Source organism: Anomalospiza imberbis, chromosome 3 (genome assembly GCF_031753505.1).
Source record: "Anomalospiza imberbis isolate Cuckoo-Finch-1a 21T00152 chromosome 3, ASM3175350v1, whole genome shotgun sequence".
In the NCBI taxonomy this organism is placed as follows: Eukaryota; Metazoa; Chordata; class Aves; order Passeriformes; family Viduidae; genus Anomalospiza; species Anomalospiza imberbis.
The window spans coordinates 99,552,808-99,577,753 of record NC_089683.1 but is presented as its reverse complement, the minus strand read 5'-3'; the positions used below and the strand labels follow the sequence as shown (position 1 = coordinate 99,577,753).

Sequence of the window (24,946 nt, the reverse complement as noted above, 5' to 3'; positions counted from 1 at the left end):
TGTTCTTGCCAGGAGAATTCTTGATGATCTGATGCAATTTTATTCAGATGTAACATGAGAACTGAGATTTTTAATAAAATATTTCATGATGAGTAACAAGCCTTGGGAGCATGAGGTACAGGACTGAAGTGTGAAGGCATATCCTCCAAAGTGACCAGTTTAATTGTCCATTTTATTACTCTTGTATTTATTCCACACTAATAAGCAAAATCAAGCTTTGCTTGGAGATAAAAGAGGCATGGGATACACTACGGTCCCCTGCAGGGTCATCAGGGCTGGCAGTGACAAAGCAGGCAATCTGCTTCATTGTGAACCACTACAGAGCTACATCCCAGAGTGTTTTTAAGTAGTACTGTATTACTAAGAGGTCCTTTTCTGTATGAGATACAAAAAGAAGGTCCCAAATTATATTCATGCAAGCATGCAGTAAAGTGATCCTGCTATCCTAATGAAGCTTTGGCTTTGGCAGTTACACTCTTCCCATTCATCTTTTGACACAGACACTTCAGGTTTTCCCCCACATCCTTGCAAGGCTGGCAGTCACTGTCTCCCATTTACTGTTCTTCCCTAGAGCTGGTACAGTGGCTGGTTTGAGACAAAAAGCCCTGAGATCTGGATACCTTGAAGGAGCATGAAATGCTAATTAAATGTTCACACTGGTAATACCCAGGTCTGCACTTCCCAGAGCTCTGAAGCAGCAGCAGGAGGACCATGCATCATTCCTGTTTGTGGATGTTCATGTTTCTGGTGTGCAAGAGCAATGGCTTTGAGGAGGGACAAGAATGCCCCTATTCAAACAGTGGCTGTGCAAGGAGATGTGAAGTTTCACTGCCATTTCTAGGATATTTTTAAAATATCTAAGAGAATATTGTGGCATGGAGCAGGTCCCTGATTTTCTCTCCAGAGAAATCCCCAAAGGACACATTCACTCTGCTGCTGATGGCAACCCCATAAACTCACAGACTAGTTTTCCCTGCAATATGCCACCCTGCCTGGGCTTTACTAGACCATGACTAGACCCATAGCTAAGCAAACATGCAGCCATGTGACAGAGTTTTTCCTTCAGAAAACCTAATTAACACAATCACATGCAGTTTCTTCTGTAACATCAGAAGCTGGCAACCATGAGGACTTTGCTTTCAAAAGATAACAGTTTGCACTGTGCCCAGAAGTGTTTTTCCCTAAGGAAAAGCAAATTGAAATGTGAAGTTTAAAAGCTTCAAATGACTATGAAAGGAAACTGTGGAATAATTTCTGGAAAGGCAGAATTGTCAATCATCATGCAACCCACCAAGAGCTGGAGCTGAATCCAGAATTGCTTGTTCCAGCTATGCAGGAATTCATTATCCTGGCAAGCACTGGTCCATGGGAACAAATGATCCCATAGCCCTGGGCTGAATGGCACCTAGGCTGCGGTATAGATTTCAGGAACCCTTGTCACTTTTTATTGGCCTCACAGTCCACTCATCCTTCTGCAAACAAGTTGCAAACAACACAGTTCGACTGCTGTCCTGGATAAATATACACAAAGATGTCTTTTCCAAAGCAGTGCATCTTTTCCCAGTGAAATACATGACCTCTTCTCACCCATGAAATTGTGATTGAAGACACCTGTGAGCCAGATCTGTGTGAGACTGCAAAGGAGCAAAGCTTTGGCATTTGGGCACACTCCTCTTGATTTCTTTGCTCAGGCCTTTGGTGAGCACAGAATACATCTACATGGAAAACTTTTGACTATACAGGATCTTTTTGGTCCATTGTCCCCCAGACATGTCAATGGGTGGCCCTGTTGTAATGCCAAATAACAAAGAGCAGCGCAAATGACACAAAGAAAAATGGCAAAAGAGGAAGAGAGGCCCAGTGATGAAAGCAGGTGGTGAGACACTGGCACATCGAGTGAGCTGCACTCCCATAACCTCTAGGCTAGCAGGTCCTGGTCTCACATTCTCCTTTTTGTTTATATACATTTTATTTAGTTACTTTTTCTAAAATCATCAAAATAAAATATATCCAATTAAAAAGATGTCTTCAAAATTTAAATATACAATCAAAACACATTTATTCAAAACAATGAGAACATATGTACAAAAGTAACTATTCTAAAAATATTCTATAAAATTCTATAGAATTCTAAAAATGCTATAAATCCTATTCTTGAAATATTCTTCAGACAGTCGGTAGCTTCTTTCTGAGCTTCTGAGCTTTCCTCCTTCTGAGGAGGAAAGAGAGGTCTTCAGGACTGGAGGCAAGGACTTTGAAGATAAGGGAACAAAGGAAGTGTCCAGAGAAATCTTCTTGGTAATAGTGTAGCCAGTCAGATCTGCAAAGTGGAGAGACCAAGTGTAACTAAGGCCGCAATGCAAAACTAAAGCATATAAAGCTCCATAATTCATGGGACACATTTCCTGGAACCTTCTAAACAGCTGCACAGGGAAGCATGCTCCTGCTGGCAGCCCTTTGAAGCAGCCCACGGGGAAAACCCTGACCCACCTCCACAGAGCTGCCACAGGAACAGCCTGGCCTCTGGGCTGCCCTGGGACAGCAGGGAGCCCAGAGCCCTGTGCTTTCCAGGAATGGCTCAGCTGCACATGCACCCTCCTGCTCCTCTCCCTGCCCCTCAGCTGAGCAGCCCTACAGCTCCACGGGGCACTGGGTGAGCACAGGGGGCACATGCAGGGCACAACTGTTCCCTGGCAATGTGCACAGGCTCTCTGGGCTGGCACAAGACCCTTCCTCCCGCCAGAGATCGGCCCAGCTCCCACCTCACCTCTGTCTGAGGCTGATCCATGCTTGGCCTTCACCTTGTCCTCAGTCCTCAAGGGAATTCCTTCAGGCTCCCCCATGTCACAACTAGGAAGGGCGATGGAGAGAGCGGGGGCAGATGCACACCCTTCCTTAGTATTTTGTCATTTTTGGTACAGCTAAAAAGTCACATCCGGAGGTGTCCAACTCAGCATTTTGTCAGCTTTCTGGAGAGCATCAAACCTTCACCAGCCCAAAATGTTGGAGAGGTTTTCCTGTATGTGTGGAGGCTTGCAGGATGCACACTTCTTCAGCTTGCTGCCCATCACCGTGTGGAGGAACAGAGGCAAGCCTGGTGACAACACTGCGGATGTTGGCGCTTCGGACGGGCAGCACCTTGTTCTCTTGGAAGTACCAAAGCATGGGCAGGGCATAGCGCTGGACAACCTTCACCAGCCCAAAATGTTGGAGAGGTTTTCCTGTATGTGTGGAGGCTTGCAGGATGCACACTTCTTCAGCTTGCTGCCCATCACCGTGTGGAGGAACAGAGGCAAGCCTGGTGACAACACTGCGGATGTTGGCGCTTCGGACGGGCAGCACCTTGTTCTCTTGGAAGGACCAAAGCATGGGCAGGGCATAGCGCTGGACAACCTTCATCAGCCCAAATTGTTGGAGAGGTTTTCCTGTATGTGTGGAGGCTTGCAGGATGCACACTTCTTCAGCTTGCTGCCCATCACCGTGTGGAGGAACAGAGGCAAGCCTGGTGACAACACTGCGGATGTTGGCGCTTCGGACGGGCAGCACCTTGTTCTCTTGGAAGGACCAAAGCATGGGCAGGGCATAGCGCTGGACAACCTTCACCAGCCCAAAATGTTGGAGAGGTTTTCCTGTATGTGTGGAGGCTTGCAGGCTGCACACTTCTTCAGCTTGCTGCCCATCACCGTGTGTAGGACAGAGGCAAGCCTGGTGACCACACTGCGGATGTTGGCGCTTCGGACGGGCAGCACCTTGTTCTCTAGGAAGGTCCAGAGCACGGGCAGGGCATAGCGCTGGACAACTTCAGGGCTCCTGGGATAAACCCATTCCACAAGCACTGCCAGGAGAGAGACACAGCTTCTTACCCACCAACCTCAATGCAAACAAGGATCTACCTCTAGTTTTGCTTCTTGGAAGCCTTTCTGGCTAAGATTAGTGAAGTAGCACACAGCCCCATGACCCAGAAATGGGCAAAGCAGCTGGTGATCCTTGAAACAGAACCACCAACCCCTCAGGACTAATTTCTCCAACCAGAGCCTTGTACCTGTGGCAGACTTTGTACCTTTACTAAATCATTTCACAATCTGTTTCTGCATGAACAATGAATGAAATGTCAAATTGCCTTTTATTTCCATTAGGAAGTTCTCTAAACCCACACTGAAGATTTGGAAATGCACCATAGGGAGGCAATTGAGTGATTTCTAATAAAAGGGTGATTCAGTTTTTGTAACTTTGATGTCAAGTGCCAAAAATCTAATCTGCCTCTTCCCTTTGCTCAGTGGCACACAGCAAAGGGCACTATTAGAACACACTTCAAAACTCCAGCCCACCAGAGATGGCTGCTGCTCGACAGCTGGATTAGAAACATCAGTGACTAGCTGGTATCTTTGGCAGAATGCTTTTGTGGCTCCCAACAAAGAGCTGTTTCAAACCTCAGCATGTCTTAGAGAATTACCCAGACTCCATTGCCATGGCATTTGAGCATCTTCACGTTTTAATGGCATTTCCCCTCCCAATGTTAATGGCATTTTTTCTTATAATGTCCACTGAAATAGGGACATAGAGAAAGAAAAATGCTACACAGGGGCCTGAAATTTAACCAAAACACAAGTGTTTTCTCACATTGTCCCTGAAATCTGCTCTCTGCTCATTTTCTGAACTCTATCAAACACATACAAAAAATTACTAACAAAAGGCTCCTTGCATGGCAGATTTGGCTGCAAGATCAAAACCTGAAATGCTCTGGAGATCATTCTTATTTTCTGATCAGGCGATCAGGCAAAGTGTTATGTAGTAGCTACTTATTATTCTGCGGTGGAAGAGACTTCATTTTTTTTATGCTGTTAATCCACCAGCAGTCATCAACTCTGAAACAGCTCCTGAAAGTACCCAAAACCAATTCTACTAAGCAGGAAAAGGATTATGGTACACATTTCAAAATGGGAGTTCATTTGAGTTTAAATGCAATTAAAGACATTGGTCACTATGGAACTTGAGAAGAGAAAGAACTGTCTGCTCCCACTAAACCTCAGAGATTACATTTGGCCTTTTTAAGTAGTCCTAATTTATGTTCATTCCTTTCTTTGAAAAAGAGATCAAAATAACTGCAAAACTAAATTCCCTGTTCCTGGAGATCTACTTTATTCAAATGCTCTTTTGTGGTGGTTTTAAAGAGCCTTTGATATTCCCAATCACTGAACATGCCCTTTTGAGATTCATAATGAAGACACAAAGTGTATTATACCTTGCATTTAAAGATGCTGGCATAATTAGCAGTGGGTTTAGCCCCAGTTAATGCGAGGCTATCAGTCGTCTTCCCTACTATATACTGAGATTATCATTTTTCCATTCCTTGGCTACTGCTGACATAGCAAGCTCCTCTGAGGAATCAATTATCAGCTGCATTTGTAGCATTTTGGACAGTGCTGACACAGGAAGACACTGTTTGCACACCCTGAAATGCTCAGTCCAATGCCACTTGGGCAGCACCCGCAGGCAGCCTCAGCACTCTGCTTCTGCCCCTGTGCCCCCAAAGGCTGCCTTGTACTAAATCCGTGCAAGGATACGTGTAATAGAATCTGTTAGAGTATCTGATAGAGTGTGACACACTGTGTGGTGAGTTTTGACCTAAGCTGTGACCCCCGGGCTCTGCATGGTTCAGCCTCAAAACTTTTCAAGAGCAAAACAAGAATTCTGTGAGAACAAAACAAACTGATCCCCTGGAACAGCATTTGCTACCATTTTTCCTAAAAGATCACAGATGTCCCTGAGCTTCCAAGAGAGGAGCCAGCTGCGGTATTTTTAGCCCCTCCCGTTCCTGGAGGTGGGTTCTGAGATGCCCCAGTGAGAGCTCAGCCCCGAAGCCGAGCACTGCCCCCATCTCAGATGCTGCACAGCTCTGCAGCAGGCAGGGAAAGCCTGCCAAATACCCCTGCCCTGGCTATTGGGCAGGAGGGACAAGCTCAGCACCTCCTGATGTGGAGGAGCTACTCTACTGTCTATTCCCAGGCATTCCCTGTAAATGCTCCCTTGGAAGACCTCTTGGCTTAGAAGGGGAGGCCATACCTGTGATACGCTCCGTGACTTCCAGCAGAGCTTCACCACTCAGTTGGCTCCATTGGTGGCTGAGTTCTTTCATCAGTGATACTTTATCTACAAGTGAAAGACATGTTTCTGCTGACTCTTCTGCGGTCATAGGAGAAAGGACAATGGGGAGGGAAAGGGCAGGGGCCATCCTATTTTACAAAATAAAGTAATAGTCTGCTGATTTTTGTATCCTTTTCTTCTTTCCTTCCAGCCTACTTGGCAGGGTTTAAAATTCCAAAAGAAAAGCTCTCCTTTCACATTTGTAAATCCAAAGTTGTCTGCAGTACCAGGAGCTATGTTAAAACATTTCACATCAGAGACCTCAAGAGTTCAGTCACATGTAAGCAGTGAAAAGGTTTTGCATCCCAGAGCAAAAAGAAAGAAGCCCATATTTGAGACACAGAGTTAGACATTTCATGAGTTCACAGAGCAGCTGAGATGGAGAAAGTGGAAACTCCCCTTGAAGACCTGCCTCTTCAACGCTTCATCTTTCAGGTGTATTACCCCCAGTGTGGCATTTTCAGAGCCGACATAAATCTGTGTGGCAAAGGAATTTAGAGCAGCCCTTGCCTAAGTAGGTATTTGCTGGAGTCATCTTGCCCCATGCAAAACAACATGTGGAACAGGCATCATTGACAGCTGGATTTAGACCTGTTTGTTTTAAAGATATTAACTTGGTGAATCATAAGTTCCCCTTTAAAAAAAGAAGACAAAGAAGAAAGGTGGAAAATAGGCAGCTAATGCCTACAATGTAGAGCCTTCCAGGTTGCTGCTCTGGAGAAGCTCTGATGGGCCGGTGTCCCTTCATGCCAACAGCAAAGCTGTTGATTTGGGAAGGCAAACAGGGTTCAAGCAAACTCTAAAACCCCTTCGCCTCTGAATTGCAGGAAAGCTGTAGTCCAGGACTTTCTCTTCAGACCAGCAGTACGGAGCCAAGGGAGCGTGGGACTTTTGGGAAATGCTGATCAGATTCAATCCTGTTGGGGGACTGGTGCATAAGGACTGCAGCTCCACAGCTTCTGGTGGGTGTCAGCTGAAGTGTTCCACAGACAACAACAGTTATCAAGGCACTCAGCATTCTGTTGTGTTGGAGAGACAGAGACACAGTTGAGGAGAGTCCATGCCAGGGCTCAGCCTTACCTAAATGAGCAACGGATTCTTCTAGTGCATTCACAGCTGTGGCATGAACCCCGGGATCCTTTGAGTTTAGGTTCTTTGTTATCCCTTCCACCAAACGAATGATCACCGGGTTCAGGGCATCTTCCAGGAGGCCTATGATTTCTGCCAGCACGTCCAGCGCCTTCTGCTTGACTTTCTTATGTGTGTCAAATATTGTCAGGACAAAATAATCAAAAATCTGTGAAGAGAACAAACAACATGAAATCTGGATTAAAATGACCTTGTTTGAAGAGGGGATGTAGAAATGAGCACTCAGCAATGTAAAAGATGAAAGTGATCCTTTCTGTCAGGTCAGCCCTTGCTTGCACAATTTCAAAGTTTTCCTGTGGGCCACTCACTGGAATGGTTGTGCAACCTCATGCTGGTTGAAAGATTTTCATCTGTTTTTAGAGGTTTGGTTGGGGACAGAATAGTTCCTATGGTATTTCTCTCCACCTATAAATCATTAAATCAATTCCATTTATTAATGCAAAAGGCTACCTTTGCTTTACAAGTATGGAATCAGATATTTACAATGCCCAGTTTTCTATAGAGTTGTCTCAAGTACTGAGGGCAATTATGATTTTGCCAAAACTATGGCTGGAGGAGATCTAAGTTTTATTTTATCTGTCTCAGAACCTGTGTTTGGAGAAGGGCAGGGCTCTGATCAACTCTTCCAGGATTCAGACCATTTCTCTAACTAACAGGTAGACTTCTGAAATGTAATGTGCTGTCCAGCTCTCATTACAGCAGGTTCAGTCCCTTGACAGCCCCATTATCAGGCACCATTTTCTGGAAGAAGGGAAAAAGCATCTACTGGGAGGAGAAAGGATAGATCTGTCCTTAGCTGTTTTCCTCCTTTTCCAAAGAGAAAAAAAGGCCCCCAAGAAGGGTGAGCACCATCTTTACCAAGAGGAATAAGGACAAGGATGGAAATGAGTAGCCAGAGTTGTGCCTGTGCCAGACAAGATGGAGTTTACAGAAGTATCCTTTCAAAAACATTTAGTTGAAACCAACTCAGCTTGAAACTTCTCTTCCCCACACAAACCCATTTTTTCTCTAGAGAATAATTGCCATTATTGCTTTCAATGGCTGGATTCCCTTCACTTAACCCAAATGGGAGTAGGAAACAGCAGCAGTTACACCAGCATAAAATTCTGTTACCATCTGATCAACAGCATCAATAGACACTTGCCAGGCAAATACAGCTGGACTGAAATAACTTGTCCTGAAGCCTGGACCTGAATTAAATTTCTCTGGGAAAGAGCGACCAGCCTGTCCCAAACAGCCAGCATGTACTGCCAAGACACACCAAATTAACTTTACTTCTACAGGCTTGGGAAAGGAGCTAAAGGAAAGGAACAATGAAGATACCCTACATACTTGGACAATGTTAGTGGAAATGAGCCGGGGTTTGGTTTTGGACAGGTCTAGGAGGAGTGCCACTCCTTCCATCCGTGTCTGAAACCCCTTGGCTTGCAGCAGATGGTAAAGCTTCTGAAGCGGCTCCATCTCTTCCACAGCTGCAGGTAACGTGACCTGGGCTTTTGAACGGTGTAGGAGGCGTCCATCAGAGGTAGACTTCACCCTGGAAAATAAAACCAAATTAGGACCTGTTGATAATACCTTCAGTTAATTGTGAGCAAAACATCTTGAGGAGCTTTCCTAACGATGTGATTTCAAGCTAGAAAATCATGAGGTTCTGAAGAACAACATGGACTTTATGACAATAATTACGGGATACAATCTGCAAGTAACATTCTCCCAGTGCTCACTCAGGAAAACCAAGGATGAGATGCATCTGATCTATCTTCAGATGGCTTCCAAGGCACACAGGTCACATTGCTTAGTGGGGAAAGAGAGACACTACTTCCAAGTTTAAATGTCTCCTCATATGGGATGTGTGTGTCTTAGAATAAGGAAACACATCATTCTGGAGAAGTGCCTCTAAAACCAGGCATGACAATCTGGAAAAGTAGCTCCAATGCATCTGAACAGATGAACAGGGGCATATCTGAAGCATCCAGAAAATCAGTAACAGAGATAAAAACAGAAGCCAGACATGCCAGAACTATGCTCACATTTCATTTTTTTCCCTGGAGAATAGATCCACAGCTTAACAAACCCACTGGGAACAATTCTCCTGGATCAACCTGTCTCTTCCATGACCATGGGAATGTGCTAGCCATGCTACTGAGGCATGTGGTCACTTTCCTGCCCCCGCTGAGCATGACAGAGCTAAATAAATCTCCTCTGTTATCAGAGGAGAACAGGTACTAGTAGCTCTGCCACTGGCATGAAGAGACAGCAAGGACCAAATTCCTGTCTTAAATGCTGATTGCAGCACACAAGGAAATAAACCAAACATGCTGTCCATCAAGTAAACTACATGAAGAACAGGAATATCAAGGCAAAAAGTCCAAATTGAGACACCTGTCAAGCAAAACTGCTCAGGAATTGCCTTGCTACTTACTACTCAAACTTCATACTGTTTGACGGTAAAAAAAAACATGAATCAGCCAGGCAAAACGACGTGGATGAGAACTGCATCTCTGGGGAATGGCATCTTGCTTCAAGACTGGGACTTCTCATTAAAATACCCATCTAAAAAAGACAAAAGACTCCACTCGGATGAAAAAAACCCTGGTTGAATTTACTTGTCCCAAGTCAGGCAGCAGAAACTTGGCCCTCTCCTAGCCTCTACAGCACTGCCCTTGCCTCTGCACTGGATCATCTGAGCTGCTACCAGTGGGTATTTTTTTTGTCATCCAATTTTTGAGGAAAGCCCTCCAGAGAAGTTGTGTTCAGCGTAATGCAGAAATAGACATTTTTTATCCTAGAACATTTGTAGGGAAAGGAAAAAATCTCTGGCACTGGTCATCTCCACCAGCAAGATTTTCCTGAGTAAGAGGCATGTAAGGCACATGTCATGTGCTTCGTCACATCTAACAAAAGTGTTCACATTTGACCAATGTACCATTTACTAGAAGGCGATGTGGCCTGGGGGTTCTTTGAGCCATCGTTCCTCTTCTTCACCAGGTTCTTGACAGATGGGCATTCACCCTTCTGGTTTTCCATCCCCTACAAAGACATCAAGAAACTCCATGAATCTTTAAAATATAAAATAGGAAATCCCCTGATTAAAACACAAGTTAGAATCAGGATCACTGCTACCAAGGCTTAGGGAAACATTTCCTAACTTACAAAAATAAATGGACCAGAGATTCAGTGATGACAACTCTTTGTTTACAATAGCCCAAGGCAGGTTATGGGTGCTATCATACTGAGCAGCAGTCTAAAATCCCAAATTCATTAGTCTTGAGCATAAATGGGAATAATGCAAAGTGGTAGGCAACAAGTGCTCTTAAAGGAAGCAGCAGATTTGGACTCTTTGGGGGTTGGCCCACTGTGTTGGAAGTTGATTTGGTTCAACACTTACTCTCCCTGCTCCTGCACAAAGGCACACTCCCTGCCATAATGTAGATAAAAAGAAAAAAATCCCCCCAAACAAACAAATTATTTTCCACTAGATGCTGCTGAATTCACCAAGCTTCTTTCAGCTCCACAGGGCTTGACAGCAGGGCAGTATTCCCAAAACACAGACAATAATTGCAGTAATTAGGATTGACTTGGACATCTTTTGTATATTTGGAAATTTTCTTGGCAATACTACTTCCAGTGTCTTTTGCAAAGCCTCTGTTATCTTCAGAAGCACTATTCTCACTTAATTGCTTTACTGGGGTCAGAGCAGGGAGAGCAAAGTGGGGCCTTACCCTTGAATGTAAACCCATTTTCTCCGCTTTCCCTTTCCCCTTTGTGATATTCAAAGAATTCAAAACCCCACTTTTTCCCTAGTAATATCAGTTCCTCTCTGGTCTGCAGATGAACAGGCTGAGGATTAACAGCTCATTCCCAGGTGCAAAATGATGCAGCAGAAGAGGAATGAGATAAAGACACATTGGGTATGTTTGATCTCATATTAGCAGTGGCAATACTTGCACAAAGGAAATACTTCTTCTGCCAAGCACTTACTTTCTTCTTAATTCTTGTCAGGATATCTTCCAGGTCATGGGTGGAAAGAGATTGTTCCAAAAGCTTTTTAAATTTTTGATTATTCAGCAACATCTTCACCATCTCCTGTCCATAATGCCTAAGGAAGGAAGGAAGGAAATGAAAGAAAAGTGAACAAAGGAAGAGTGTTAACAGAAGAGGCTGATGCCTTTAACTCATCAGGTGCAATGCTTGCATGAGAAGGCATTACCTACTTAGCAAAGAGGGAGATTTACTTCACTCTACACTGCACAGTGTTGTCAGCTAAACATAAGAGGCAAGAGGAGAATGTGGGGCCACAGAAAAATATTTCACTCTGAAACTGTGGGTGTGCTTGTGTGGGATCAAAGTATCCCAGGGAACAAGCAAAACACATCTGCTTTGTTGTCAGAGCCTATTAGCAGTGTCCTTCCGGCATTGCACAATAATTTGCATTTCTTTTACTGGCAGGGAAGCCTGAACAAAACACCTCATGATTGCTGTTGATTATTCTATACTATATGTATGCACAGGGGCAGCCAGTTACTCTGGTGTTCTTGGCAGCTATTAATGGGAATTTAATCATCAAAGTAAGGAGATTTTGGTGGTTTGGGTTGATTTTGCCACTAGGAAACCACAGTTTTCTTCAAGAAGAAATTTGGAGGTCACTGAGCCACAGACAACAGCATTCTAGAAATCTGCAGAAGAAGTTTAGAAAGACTGAATACATTGGCTAAAGACCTTTGGAGTATTTCTAGGGAAGTCTTAAGTTAATGAGAAACAGATGTTTGGGATCCTTCGGTGATGAACATTAGCCAACACTTTGGCTTTATCTTGTGCATCTAAGGCAATCAAAACTGACTGGCTAATCAGAGCTCTTCTGATCTCAGTAAAGAATCCTTCAAGTCACAGGAAGTTGGCAATGCTCCTTCTTGGTGGCCAACCTCAGGTTACCCAGTACAGTCATTTCCCCAGGCAACCCAGAGCAGTGGTCACAGCACCAAGGCTGACAGAGATCAAGAAGTGTATGGACATTTCTCTCAGGCACATAAAGTAACTCTTAGGGTGTCCTGCACACAACCAGGAGCTGAACTTGATGACCCTGATGGGTCCTTTCAAACTCAGCATATTCCATGATTCTATGACCCTTATCCACACAGTGAGGGAACTTATTATTTCCTTCAGTTTCCACTCTTTTGTGGTTTTATGTTTTATAGCCAGTCACAAAACTGTTTTCCCGTTTTAGGAGGTGAAATGAAGATCATTACCTTGTGTCCTGGTGACAGTCCTGTGCAAGTGTCCCTGCCACGTGTGCCAGCATTTCAGCCCTAGGTGTGCCTGCGAGCTTCGTGACTCCCATTTTCTCCATCAAGGACAGGAGGAGTTCGGCTGCACACTTCCGCACCTGGACATAGCGGCTCCTGGGAGGAAGAGAGCAAACCCTGGGGCACAGGGAGAAGGAGCAACAGCAGCACAGGCCTTGGCCAGAGCCTGCTCCCTGTCCTTGCTGGGGGAAGGAGCCTGGGTTCTCCCTGCAACTTCAGACATCTGTTGAAGGTTCTGTCCTCAGATAAACACAAAGTTAGCACTGTACAGCAGGACTGCCTGGAAGGAAGAGGGAGGAATTCAGTCTCCCTGCACTATCTGATACTCAATTTCTCTCCCAAAATTTACTCGGAGTAAGATTAAAGGAATTGATTACATATGAATTATTTAGAAATTAAGGACAATTCATGCTGACCCATTAGAAGGCCCCCACTGCACAGAGCTGCAGCAGGACTGAGGCTCTTTCCACCCATTCATCCCCAAATCTGCAGACCTTTGGAAAAAAACAAATGCAGGGAAAACTCGCTGTGCAGCGTGAAATTGTGGAATATCCAGCAATGCAGCCTGTTTCTTTTCTAAAGCTTGGTAAGGGTTACGTCTGAGTGTTTTTACCCTATTGCAAAGCTGAGGAAAGGGTGGCAGTCAGTTTAGCCAGGTTATCCTGTTCTAGAGAGTGTCTCTCGGGAATTATCAGGCCCAGCACCAATACTTAAGGCAGCATTTGCTTCAGAGGTCCCATTGCACTCAGCCTGTGAAGGTGCCTGTAAAGTGATTCATCATCTCAAGGCTAACATGAAACATCAGTTTGAATAGAAAGTAGAGCTCTAAAGCCAGGACAGTCATACAAGTCCTCCTTTTGGCAGGAGCTGCACCTGCTGTGCAGGCTGTGCCACACCCAGCACATTCTGCCCCATGTGCTCCATGCCCCAGCAAGTACTCTCCTTATTTCTCAGGTTAATGGCATCATGAGGATATGTGGTTTTCCCCAGGGCCTCTGTGCTTAGTGCTGTGAAATACCAAAGAGCGCTCACAGCTGCAATTGCAATTGTCCCTCTTCCCACAAAAACACAAGGCTCTATCCTTGGCCTTTGCAGGCACTTTCACTTCCCCACCGTTCACCACGTCTAGGAAAATCTGACAGACTGGGAGAACTCCAGGAAGCAGCAGGAAGCTGAGTCAGAGGAGTTTCAGTTTGGATATCAGGAAAAAGTTTTTCACCCAGAGGGTGCTTGGGCACTGAAACAGGCTCCCCAGGGTAGTGGTCACAGCACCAAGCCTGACAGAGGTGAAGCATTTGGACAACAATCTCAGGCACTTGGTGTGACCCTTGGGCTGTTCTGTGAAGGCCAGGAGCTGGATTTGATGGTCCTTATGGGCCCCTTCCAACTCCCCATATTCTACAGTTCTGTGATTCTGAGAACTAATAGGCTGCAGGAGGGCAGAAATACGTGACAAGAGGAAAGAAATGAGGTTGATCGGAGAATCAAATCCCTGAGTTCACAGAAGATACAGGAGGATACAGGACCCTTCCCTCCCACTATTCCCATTCTCTCTCTCATCCCTCTCCCCACCCACACACTAGAAGGTGAAGAATATCACTAAAAGAGGAAGAACCTACTTGACTCCACTGTCCATGAGAACAGTCATTGCTCGTGCAGGAGTCACATTCTCCACCATGCTCCCCAGGGCCTGACAGGCTGCCTTCTGAACAAACGCTGGGGAGTTCCACACCATGTGAAGAAGTACCGGAGCAATCTCATCCACCTCGGAATCCATGTCCTTCCTCAAGATCGCAAACAGCTCTCCCAGAGTTATCATTGCATAGTAGGACACCTTTGACCGGAGGTTGGTCACCTGGGGAAGTCATGAGGGGAAACATAAGAATCACCTTGAAAAGAAAACCAGTTTCCTTGGACAAAACTCCCGGGAAATGACAACACGTCTCACTGTGTCCAGAGGAACATAAAAGCACAGTAAGAGGAGAAGAGCCCAAGCACAGAAGGGTACTTACTCTGGCACCAATTTCTGCTCTCAGTCCTGCTTACTGCAGGCATAAAAATATATATTTCACTAAAGTGTTCTACTTTACCCTTCTATAATGTCAACTGCTTTGATTTTAGGGCCCATCGTTTGAAAAACAAAGAAGCAAAATAAAGCAAGGGCTGCTTTCAAACCATAAAGGCATAAGTCATAAAGATAAAAGACTCAGGTGCTCCTGTTCAAAAAGCAACACCTGTAGTTCAAGCACAGCCAGGAAACAGAAAACACAGGCTCAGGTCTACAGACTAATTTGCAGTGTTGAATTACAGCTTGGGCAGTGATTGGGACTCTGGCATATAAGGTCATTAGTGTCTCAGTTTCTGCATTGCATTATAATGGTACCACACTCAAAGATAAGTGTCAGATACCCCACCTACCAGTAAATACAGCTCCATGTACACACAGATCCTACAGATAGCTCACAGACATTAGAAATAGAAGGTCTAAAACCAGAAATGAAGGCAATCCCTGAGCACACATGGAGACGAACAAGCACATACCTACTCTACAGACCCATGTATGAAGATTGGGGAACAATTCAGAACAATGTTCTCACCTCGCTGGTAACTGCCAAACAAATCTCACGAAGTCGACAAAGCAGGACTTCTGAATGGGACTCAGCCAGGTCTTTGATGATGACGAGTGCCTTCTCCTTCACCTCCCTGAAAGGCAAGTAACAAAAATATTGATTTTTTTCTCTACCCAAGAACTAGGCAGCACCCTCTGAAATGACCAGGCTGGCAGCTCAGTCAAACCATGGGAGATGCTTTTCAAGGAGTATTTAATGAAATGGTAAAACATGTTGCCACAGGATGCTGTGGCTGTCAAAAGCATACAAAAATCCAAAAGGCAAAGAGAGGGGTTTGAGAATTTTCATTTGTGGCCTTTCTGAAAATCTCTGGCACATGAAGTCCCTTTGTCACTACTTCCTAGAAGCTGTGAGGCCAGGCCATGCTGTTGTTTCTTGTCACCTCCCTGTACCTGTCCCTGAGACACAGTCCCATTGGGCTGTTACTGGGACATTTTCCTTCTTTGTCAGCCCCAGCAGGCAGTTCAGCAGTGAGAGTCTGCGCTGCCACTCTGGAGCCGAGTTTCCACTCTGTAATCTAGGCCTCTATAATCTACCCACTCCACTGCACTGCACACTTTCCCCAAAAAAGCAGCAGAGTGTCCCAGAAGATTCCACACCTGGGCAAGAACTGTTGAAACTCTGTCTTTTCCCAAAAAACTCCTACCTAAAACAACCCCCACAACAGCAACATGTTATTTAAAAGGTGCAAACAACTCTGTCTCTCAGTACTTGCTTTGTGCAGGCCCTCAGCTACAGGAAGGTATGTGAGGCATCAGGGCTGCAGCACAGGGCTGGTGACTGATCCCACAGGCACCCCTGGGTGTCATCTGGACCCCCCACACCTGCAGAAGCTCTCTGTACCTCACAAGGCACCAAAGAGAAATGGGAAGAGAAATAAGAAGAGAAAGGGCAGAGCAAAGGCGACTGCACAAGGAGATGCATCGTGGCTGATTATTCATGCTTATCCCAGTGTGAATGGAGTCCTTATCCCTGTGCGAATGAAGCATCCCCCAGGGAGTTGGATGCTAACCCAGACATCAAAAAGACAACCAATATCACCTGACATTTGTAGAGGTATCACCTCTGGGTCTCCTTCTGTTTGTGTAGAATTTTGGGACACATTGTGAGTATTGACAAAACATCTCAGGCCCATATGAAGCAGTGAGAAGGAAAAAGTTGAATTCTAAAAATGCAAGATTCCTAGAGGATTTTATTTCTTTTTCCTTCTCTTCTGCCATGAGCCCTTCACGAGTAATGACAGGCTGAGGGACTTGAAAGCACAACTCAGTCCATTTCGCAGAAAGAGGAACTCCCTGGAGCTACTTCTGGGACTTACATGCAGGAGGTCACAGGGAGACCCTGTCGCCTGCCATTGCCATTGTCAGCAGCAGGATCAGAGAGGAATCTTACTCAATCCCACTGGCCTAGTGGCCCAAGGCATCTAAATCTCTACACTCAAAACTGCTGCCATCCTGCTTCTGCCTTCAGTCAAATCATCTCATTCCACAGCTTTCTCTCTTCCCTCAAGATTGCCTTTGCAGCTGCATAGAGCAGCAGGCAAAGCGAGGAAACAGCACGGACCTGCTGCAGCTGGAGCACTGCTGCAGAGCCAGGCCAAGAAAAGGCTGCTCTCAAATCTTTATCCTCTCACTGCTCTGCAGAGCTTTCACCAGTGCCCTTTGGCCCTCTGGGCTCTCGGGGCTCAGAGGCACTAGCAAGACACGCTTCTAACCTGCCTTAACGCTAAGAGGGACACAGAGTGAACGGGGCCTTTCTTACCAGTCATCGCTGCCGAGCAAGGAGAGTGCCTCCTGCAAGGACTGCTGTGGGTCTGATGAGGCGGTGTCCTTCTGCCACTTCCCACGACGCGGCTGATCTCGGCGCTCAGCACCAGTGGCCGTCTGCAAGGTCACTGTAAGGAGAGGGTCGGCCATGGGTGCTGCGGCCCCGGGCAAGGCACGCCGCTATGGAGCGGCCTGCAGCCCCATCTCCCAGCCAGGGTTCTGTGTGGTGCACACTGGCACTGGGTCAGACAATTCCCTGCTGTCTGGCTCCTGGGGCTCCTTGCTTTCTCCCAGCCTCCCCCAGCTGGGCACAGCTCCAGGCTAAACCTGACAACTGCCCCCACGGCGCCAGCTCCCAAGTGCCACAGGTGCCGCAGCCAGCGGCAGGTTCCTGAGGCCGCAGAGCTCCCGCTCCCTGCCAGACAGTGCCGACAGCAGGTCTGACTATCCCAGGAGGGAACCCCTCAGGTGCCTCTCTTGTCTCAGAGCCCTGATTTCCCCTAGCCCTGAGGATGGGGGCACTCTGAAACTCCCTGAGGAAAGACCAGCAGCTGCCTCACGACAGCACCGAGCCCAGCCTGAACAGCCCAGCCCTGCTGGGCCCGGCTCAATCCCCATGGAGCAACGACCAGGGAACAGCGATACCTGACCCTTCACACCTGACAGCGCCTCTGTTTCCACTGACTTCTAATATTCTAGACAGCAGGCAGCTGAGTGTACATACATTTAGCCTACTATTGGGAAGGGAGTAGTTTATGGATTTTGTTTTTTCCAAGCATCATGAACCTTTACTCTTTCAGAGGTGCACACTGGCTGTATTTCAAAGATGCTGAGGTGAAATTTATTTGTCATCAAATGGATGTGTTTGCATACTTTGCAATGCCTAAGATTTCTCTTGCAATTTCCAGTCTAGATGCTTGATAAAAAAGCCTTCCAAATGCAAACTGGGGAAAAAAGCATGCAAATACCGATGCAAATTGTTAGCAGATTCACTCTCTTGATAATCAGTTGTCCTGGGTTTGCTTTAATTGAATATTTGGTAAGGAAAAAAATGTACAAGGTATGAGAAAAATCAGATGATAAATGCATTTCTTATGAAACCCATTTGTTGTCAAAAGCACTGTCAATCAAAAATTTCATGTTGTGCACTCAAAAGCTCATTTTCTAATGTGTAGATGAATACATTTGAGCTGTCTAAAATGATGGAGTATAAATATTGCATAGAATCTTGATGAACTACTCTAGACTGTGTAGGGTTTTTTGCTACCTTGCATGTTCTTACAAAGTATGGAAGAACCATGACATCAAAAATATTCAGACAGGAGCTAATCTAGGTGCCACTGATGTACCCCACTCACTGACATCAGTGATGGCACTGCAGAAGTATGTAGATATACACATCTAGATTTACTGTGAATGGAGAGCCACATCAGGCTAGTTCTGGTCAATTCTGAACATGGAAGTAGCGTCACTAGAAAAGAGCATTCCAAGTATCATTCCTAGCTTCCTTCTTCTTATCTCACCCTACTTGGGATCACAGCACAGGCAGGCTACCCACAAAGGAGAGACAAGAGCCACTAGGGACTATCTGCTGAGTATTTCCTGCAGGCAGCAAACAGCCTGGGAGCACCAGGCAGCCCCTCCTGGCTGTCATCTACTACACACAGCTGCTGTATTTGGATGGGTGACATAGGAGGCACTGCTTGTTCCCTCTTGGCATTGCAGGCCATGAGATGGCGGCAGCGAGGAGCCATTGGGCACTTCTGGGAGCAGAGGCGCAACTGCACCAAGCCGCTGACAGCCATGCAGACACAACCCTTGGTGGGATAGCAGAAAAGCTGCCTGTGGAGCCAGACAGCAGCACGGGCAGAGGGCCTAGATGGTAAATGAGCAACTGATTGTGTTGGCACTCGTAGGTGCACAGTGAGCACACCCTGGCAGACTGCCCCACAGTTCATCCCTGCAGTCACAGCTGCTTCCTGGCTGTAGTTTAGATTATCAGGATGGGCAAAAGCCAGAGCTTGGGCCTTTATCACGGCTTTATTCAGCTCAGCTTTCCAATGGATTTCTAAGAACCAACTGTTCCAGTACTACCAAGCTGGAGTAACTCCAAAGTAGATTTGCTGTTCATTCTCAGGACAGACTATGGACCCAAGATCCCAGCTGTGCTGGCTCAGGCAGGAGGCAGTTTGTGCTCCTTGTGCAAGGAAAAACCCATGCGGGAAAAAGCTGCCACAGAGCAGGCTTACCTGAGGAGTTGCGTGGGAAGCTGCCACCCCCATGGATGATGGGCTTATTGGGCAGTAAGGGCACGTTGTCCTGCTTCCTCATGACCTTCTTCTTCAAGGCACTACCTGGGTGTTTTCTCTGCACACTAGGAGTTGTGCCATCGACAAGTGGTAGGCTAAAGGCTGTAGGGACCAAAGAGGAGCTTGTAAGTGGAGGGTGCTGGACAGGGTGACAATAGAAAGCACCAGGAAACTTGCCGGAGGTGGGTAACATCTCTTTGTTATCCCAAAGAACTCCAAGTATAACAATGGCACACTAACATGGGACAGTGATCACAGAATCACAGAATATTAGAAGAGTTTGGATTGGAAGGCACCGTTAAGCACGACCTAATCCAACCCCTATGAGCAGAGACATCCTAATCTAGATCAGGTTCCTCAGAGTCCCATGTAAACTGGCCTTGAACACCTTCAAGGATGGACCAACAACAGCTTCTCTGGGCAAACCCTTCCGGCTTTTCATCCCCTTCAATTAAAAAAAACATCTCCCTAATATATAATCTAAATCTACACTCTTCTAGCTTAAAACCAAATTGCAGTGATGCTTCCCCTAAGAAACAAGGAAAACCCAGTATTGCTTTGCATTTGTTTTCCTGTTCCAGAGGCTGTCAGGGGAAGTTACCAAAAGAAAGTGGAGATAACCTTGCGTGATACCCTCGGGCTGAGTGCTGCCTCCTAAGGGCCCTGCTGCTACCCTTGAGGCAGTGCTCACAGCCCTGCAGTCAGAGCCCCTCAGCCGGGATTCAGTCAGAATGCTGCTTGCTCCTGGGGCTACAACAGAAGCAGTGGCTCGGGCCTTCAGCACAGCTCTACACTGCGAGCTCCTCAGTAGGGAGCAACAGGAGAAGGATCTCTGGTGTTTTCATTAGAAGGAGTTGAATTTTGTTTCTTCCAGGTTGCAGCCTGGTTGAAAAGCATTCTTTTGGACTCACCTTCCCTGGAGACTACTCTCCAGGAGAGAGTCTGAAGCCCCCGTGTACTTTGCAAGACTGAATTTTCTACTCTGAAAGACTTTAGAGGTGAAGGTGGGAAGCCGATATTCTTTTGCTAACTCAGTGAGGCCATGAGCAAGACACTTCATGCCTCTGTGTTTTTCTTTGGGAAACAGAAATAAATCCTATGCAAGCTTCCACTCAAATGCAAGCTAAACATCCCCCCAGTCTGATTGCAACACTGTGCAAAGGGCAAGCAAGTGGTCAAAAAGGACCACAAGTGTAGCCATCACTTACTTGCTTCAGCTGCATCCCCAGGCTTAACTGTCTGAGAAGGAAGCTGCAAGGATGTTTCATTTTGTCTCCTTCTCTTCAACTCTTTCTGCAAAAGCTCAATTTTCTTCCGCTCTAAGTTCTTTTGAGCCAACTTGCACAATGCAGGACGGACCTAGGTGCAATGGAAATACATCACAGACTGTAAGCAGAGACACACAAACCAGACACAACATCTCATCATGAGTACAGAGTCCGTAGAGTGCCATAGGCTTTAATGCAGCTCCATATACATTCCAATAGTTCCAGAGGAATGTCTTCCGTCCTCAGCTTGGCAATTACACACAGTGAGGTGAAACACTTCAGTGCCACAACCTTTTAGTGCTGCAACTGCAATCTATGTCAGGAAGCCCTGCTTGAAGCATGAAAGTCATAGGAATGCTCCAAGACAGATGAAGAGCTCACATGACAGTGAGCAGTCAGTTCAGTTCCTACAGGCCATGGCAGGAGAATAAAAACCATGTGCAATACCCAGCAAGGAGAGGTAATTAGCTGTTACTTAACACTCGTGGCCAGGAATTGCAGATGTTTCTCACTTCCCACTGGCTTCTGAAGGACTCAGCTCTGAAGGACTCTGAAGGACTTGGTCTCTGAGACTGCGAGACCAAAAGGAGGAGTCATGTGAAAACAAGTTGCAGAAGCACTGATGTTAATGAGCAGAAAACTTGAGAATGAGAGGGCTGTGAGATACAGCCAGAAAGGTAACCAGGAAAAATCAAACTCTCCCATTTTATTTTGCAGTCTTGCTTACACCATTCAACATTAGAATCATTGCTTCTCTGCTTCCGAGGATGCACTTTGCCCACGGTCACTGATGTGTAGCTTGCTCTGCCATTCAGAACTTCTCTAAAACAGCCTTTGCACATAAAGAATGTTTCTGACATGACCTTAGCACCATCTCCAAACCAGTGACATTGGCACCACTGGAAATAGCCAAGCAATTGCTCTGTCGCTATCAAATATATTCCCAAGATAATCCCCATCCCCATCTCCCAAGAGTGGAAGATTATGATTTTCAGTGACATTTTGGGCCAAGCACTAAACAGCCACTGGAAAGGAAGTCTGCTTATCCCTGTCCTTATCCCTTACCCTTCCAAAGCTGTCCCTCAGGTCACTGTCACTCATAAGACCAGGACTGGTGGGATGATCCATCTCCTTGGCTTGGCTTGGTGGGAGGCCTGGTAATGGAAGCAAAAGTTCATGTAAATCTCTGTCAGACTTCAAGCCCCCAAAAACATAATGCAGGGCAATAGCAAGACAGGTTCCAGATTGCAGAGACTGGGATTGAGAGCAGCAAGGTACATATGCCTAGACGCTCTCCCAAAGGATTGGGCTACTGGCAGCAGACATGACATTACTCTGTTGGCCGGCAGACTGAAACCTGCTGCATGATGAAGACCACAGCCCCTGGATGCTGGAGAGCCTCTGTGTTTGATAAAGAAGGGCAGAGATGGAGATTGCTCTTGACAGAGATTCTTATCTGCCCTTATTCATGCTGATTCTAGGAAACATGTTCTTTCCAGTTCCTGAAAGAAGTCCTGGGTTCTAATACCTGTATCCATTTATATCAACATTTTCTTCTCTTTGTTAGAATATTTTAGAGGATGTTGAAAGAAAAGCCTAGGGTTGCAGGAGTGATACTCAAATGTAAATTGTGTTCTTGACCCTAGATAATTAATTTTCTCCAAGGATTTTCCTTCTAAATGGTATGAGATTGGGCCACTTTGTGGCCAGCCTGACGAAAGGCTGATTTTCTTAATGCAAGTAGAAAATGGAGCTCATTCTGGAATACTCTTAAGGAGCTGTTAAAATTGAGATAATTCCTCATTCAATACAACAGTTTCACAGAGGATAGAATCATGTCGCAGCACAGGAGAAATAAAACAATATCATAAAGCATGATTTTTTCACCCCTGCAGAATGTCCAGCTTAATTATAATGGAGAGTAAGATATGGGCTTTGAGGAAGGAAGGCAAATCTCAATGGAAGGAAAGGCCTTGGAAGGAAAGAGCATGTGGGAAGTTGACAGGGAAACTACAGACCCCAGGGTAACCTCCTTGGGAACACTGCAGTCAATCAGGTCAGAAAAATGGAGATACAAATGGTATCAGAGGCTGCGAAGAAAATCTAAAGCATCTGAAGCTCTGTACTTCATGGGACACATTTCCTGGAACCTTCTAAACAGCTGCACAGGGAAGCATGCTCCTGCTGGCAGCCCTTTGAAGCAGCCCACGGGGAAAACCCTGACCCACCTCCACAGAGCTGCCACAGGAACAGCCTGGCCTCTGGGCTGCCCTGGGACAGCAGGGAGCCCAGAGCCCTGTGCTTTCCAGGAATGGCTCAGCTGCACATGCACCCTCCTGCTCCACGGGGCACATGCTCCTCTCCCAGCTCCACGGGGCACTGGGTGAGCACAGGGGGCACATGCAGGGCACAACTGTTCCCTGGCAATGTGCACAGGCTCTCTGGGCTGGCACAAGACCCTTCCTCCCACCAGAGATCGGCCCAGCTCCCGCCTCACCTCTGTCTGAGGCTGAGCCATGCTCTCAAGGGAAGCAGTGAGTTAGGTGAAGTCCCACCTTTACAATCAATCCATGTAATGGATGAGGCGTCCAAGGGGGTTTTTTATTATTCAGATGATCACTCTGTTTCTATTTTTCATGAAACTAGCATCACTACAATTCCTTTAAACTGTATGGAGCTGGCAAGCCAGGGGAGAAAGCTTCTACAGCTTTGCTGATGTGTTGATCATTGCCAGTCCCCTAATTAGGAATAGCTTTCCTTCCAAACTGTTGGCAATCCACACTGGTCACTGGAATTTGACAATTACACCTAGGAAGTGATTGCTTTCCAATGCTAGTTTTCTTGGCCTTTGTATCTCTAACTCCCACTCAGTTCTGAGTTGGCTTTGGTTGGTTGCTTTTCCTTCTCTTCAAAACAAATGAAGTGCTGGCTCATGAACAATGGCACCTCATGTTAGAAGAAGCTTTGCAATCCACATTACATATCCCCAGTATTCAAGGAGTCACTATCTGCAGGGGAAAAAAACTGGCCATCCAATTGTAAATTGCCACTTTTGCTCTGCTTCGTTGTTCCCCAGGTTTTTTTCCCTGCTTTCTTTCCTGCAGCGACACCCAAAAGCAACATGAAACATGACCTGCCGCAAAACATTTCTGATCTTGGCTAATACTGACAATTCAAAATTTTCTTAATGGAAAGAGTGGAGGGCAGGTCATTCTGAAAAACGCTCCAACAGAGCTGTTAACACTCAGAGAACTTATTCTTTACATGGCTTCACAGAGGATAAAATCATGTGGCATCCAAGCTGTAAGAGATGAAGATGTGTCTTAAAACTGGATTTCCTACCTACTCTCAAATAGTAAGGCCAGTAATAAAACAGAGACAGGTAATGATTAATGAGATAGCTCATTCCTAGTCCAGAATTAATCCAGAAAAAATGTCACTTTGCTTAGTGAGCAGTATTTCTCCCTAGGTGCATTAAGCATTCCAGCTGCATATCAGCAATTAAGGAGTCATTCCAAAGGGGCCGTACCAGGATTTGGCAGAACTAACCCTGAGCAAAGGGACCAGGGGATCTGATCCCTTTTTCTGCATCAGCAGAATTATTTCTTCAAGCCTCATCTCTCCTATCATTACACGCCCAGAGATGGCAAAGGAACAACAACAGTGTCATGGAGGCTTTCAACTTGATAGCATTGGCTGACCCAGATGCACCAGAGGCCGCATTTTGTCTGGCACAATTCCGCTTGTCAGGGATCGGGCAAGGCAGGGACAGGGACAAGGCAGAAGGCATCTCCTCCCCCCGCCTCAGCCTGCAACTCTGACACAGGCAGAGACAGCCAGGGAAGAGATTTGTCATTGTGAACCTGCCATAGGGGGCTTGGGGTTGTGCTGGCAGAGGAGGACAAACTCAGACCCTGCCTAGGCTGCATCCACTGGGAAGTCTCCTTCTCCTTCACTGGAGAATTCCAAAGGACTTTCTGTCACAGGAGGTTTCCCTGTTTCTGCCAGTGCAAAACCAGGCAATGTCCATCAATCTCCTTCACATCTCAAAGGGTTCACCTGAGAAACTGCCCCAAGGAAAGGTTTTCTGCTTCAAAAGCAGGAGGAAGGAGTGGGAACATTTCTCATTTCATGTTAAACGCCTTCCTATTCTCTACTAATTTTGACTCTAGAAAGGCTGTAGGGAGATAAAAGACATGTGCAGGATGGAGACGAATGTTTCCTTTTCCTGCACTGCATTTCCAGGGCCGCAAGGTACCACTCCAGCTCCCGCCACTCAGCAATTCACACTGGAGGAATTTTCACTGCACCACCAGAGAACACTCCCAGTGACTGGGCTTTGGGAGACTCCACGGATCCCATCAAGGAATTGAAATT

At 46.1% G+C, this 24,946-nt stretch overlaps 2 protein-coding genes across 3 annotated transcripts in view; both read right to left on the bottom strand.

Moving 5' to 3' along the window:
- Positions 1 to 77: 77 nt before the first annotated feature.
- LOC137471592 (TOG array regulator of axonemal microtubules protein 2-like) lies at positions 78 to 21,712 on the bottom strand. 2 transcript variants are annotated; one of them, XM_068186039.1, is made up of 15 exons: positions 21,635 to 21,712; positions 20,510 to 20,660; positions 19,242 to 19,403; positions 16,988 to 17,120; positions 15,194 to 15,299; positions 14,216 to 14,451; positions 12,540 to 12,692; positions 11,275 to 11,392; positions 10,789 to 10,833; positions 10,220 to 10,323; positions 8,626 to 8,830; positions 7,225 to 7,441; positions 6,064 to 6,150; positions 2,768 to 3,835; positions 78 to 2,320 (listed from the first exon to the last, which is right to left on the bottom strand). In XM_068186039.1, exons 1-14 carry the CDS (start codon positions 21,695 to 21,697, stop codon positions 3,600 to 3,602), a joined length of 2,016 nt encoding a protein of 671 aa, XP_068042140.1. In that variant the 5' UTR covers positions 21,698 to 21,712; the 3' UTR covers positions 78 to 2,320; positions 2,768 to 3,599. The 2 variants fall into 2 exon arrangements, with proteins under 2 accessions (XP_068042140.1, XP_068042141.1); XM_068186040.1 differs by lacking the exons at positions 78 to 2,320; positions 10,789 to 10,833 and having other exon boundaries at positions 3,585 to 3,835.
- Positions 21,713 to 24,737: 3,025 nt separating this feature from the next.
- The window catches only part of LOC137470030 (TOG array regulator of axonemal microtubules protein 2-like), a 26,752-nt gene continuing 26,543 nt past the window's right edge, over positions 24,738 to 24,946 (bottom strand). Inside the window, exon 18 of the mRNA XM_068183013.1 lies at positions 24,738 to 24,746. Coding sequence (XP_068039114.1) covers positions 24,738 to 24,746 — 9 coding nt within the window. The remainder of the gene's footprint in view (positions 24,747 to 24,946) is intronic.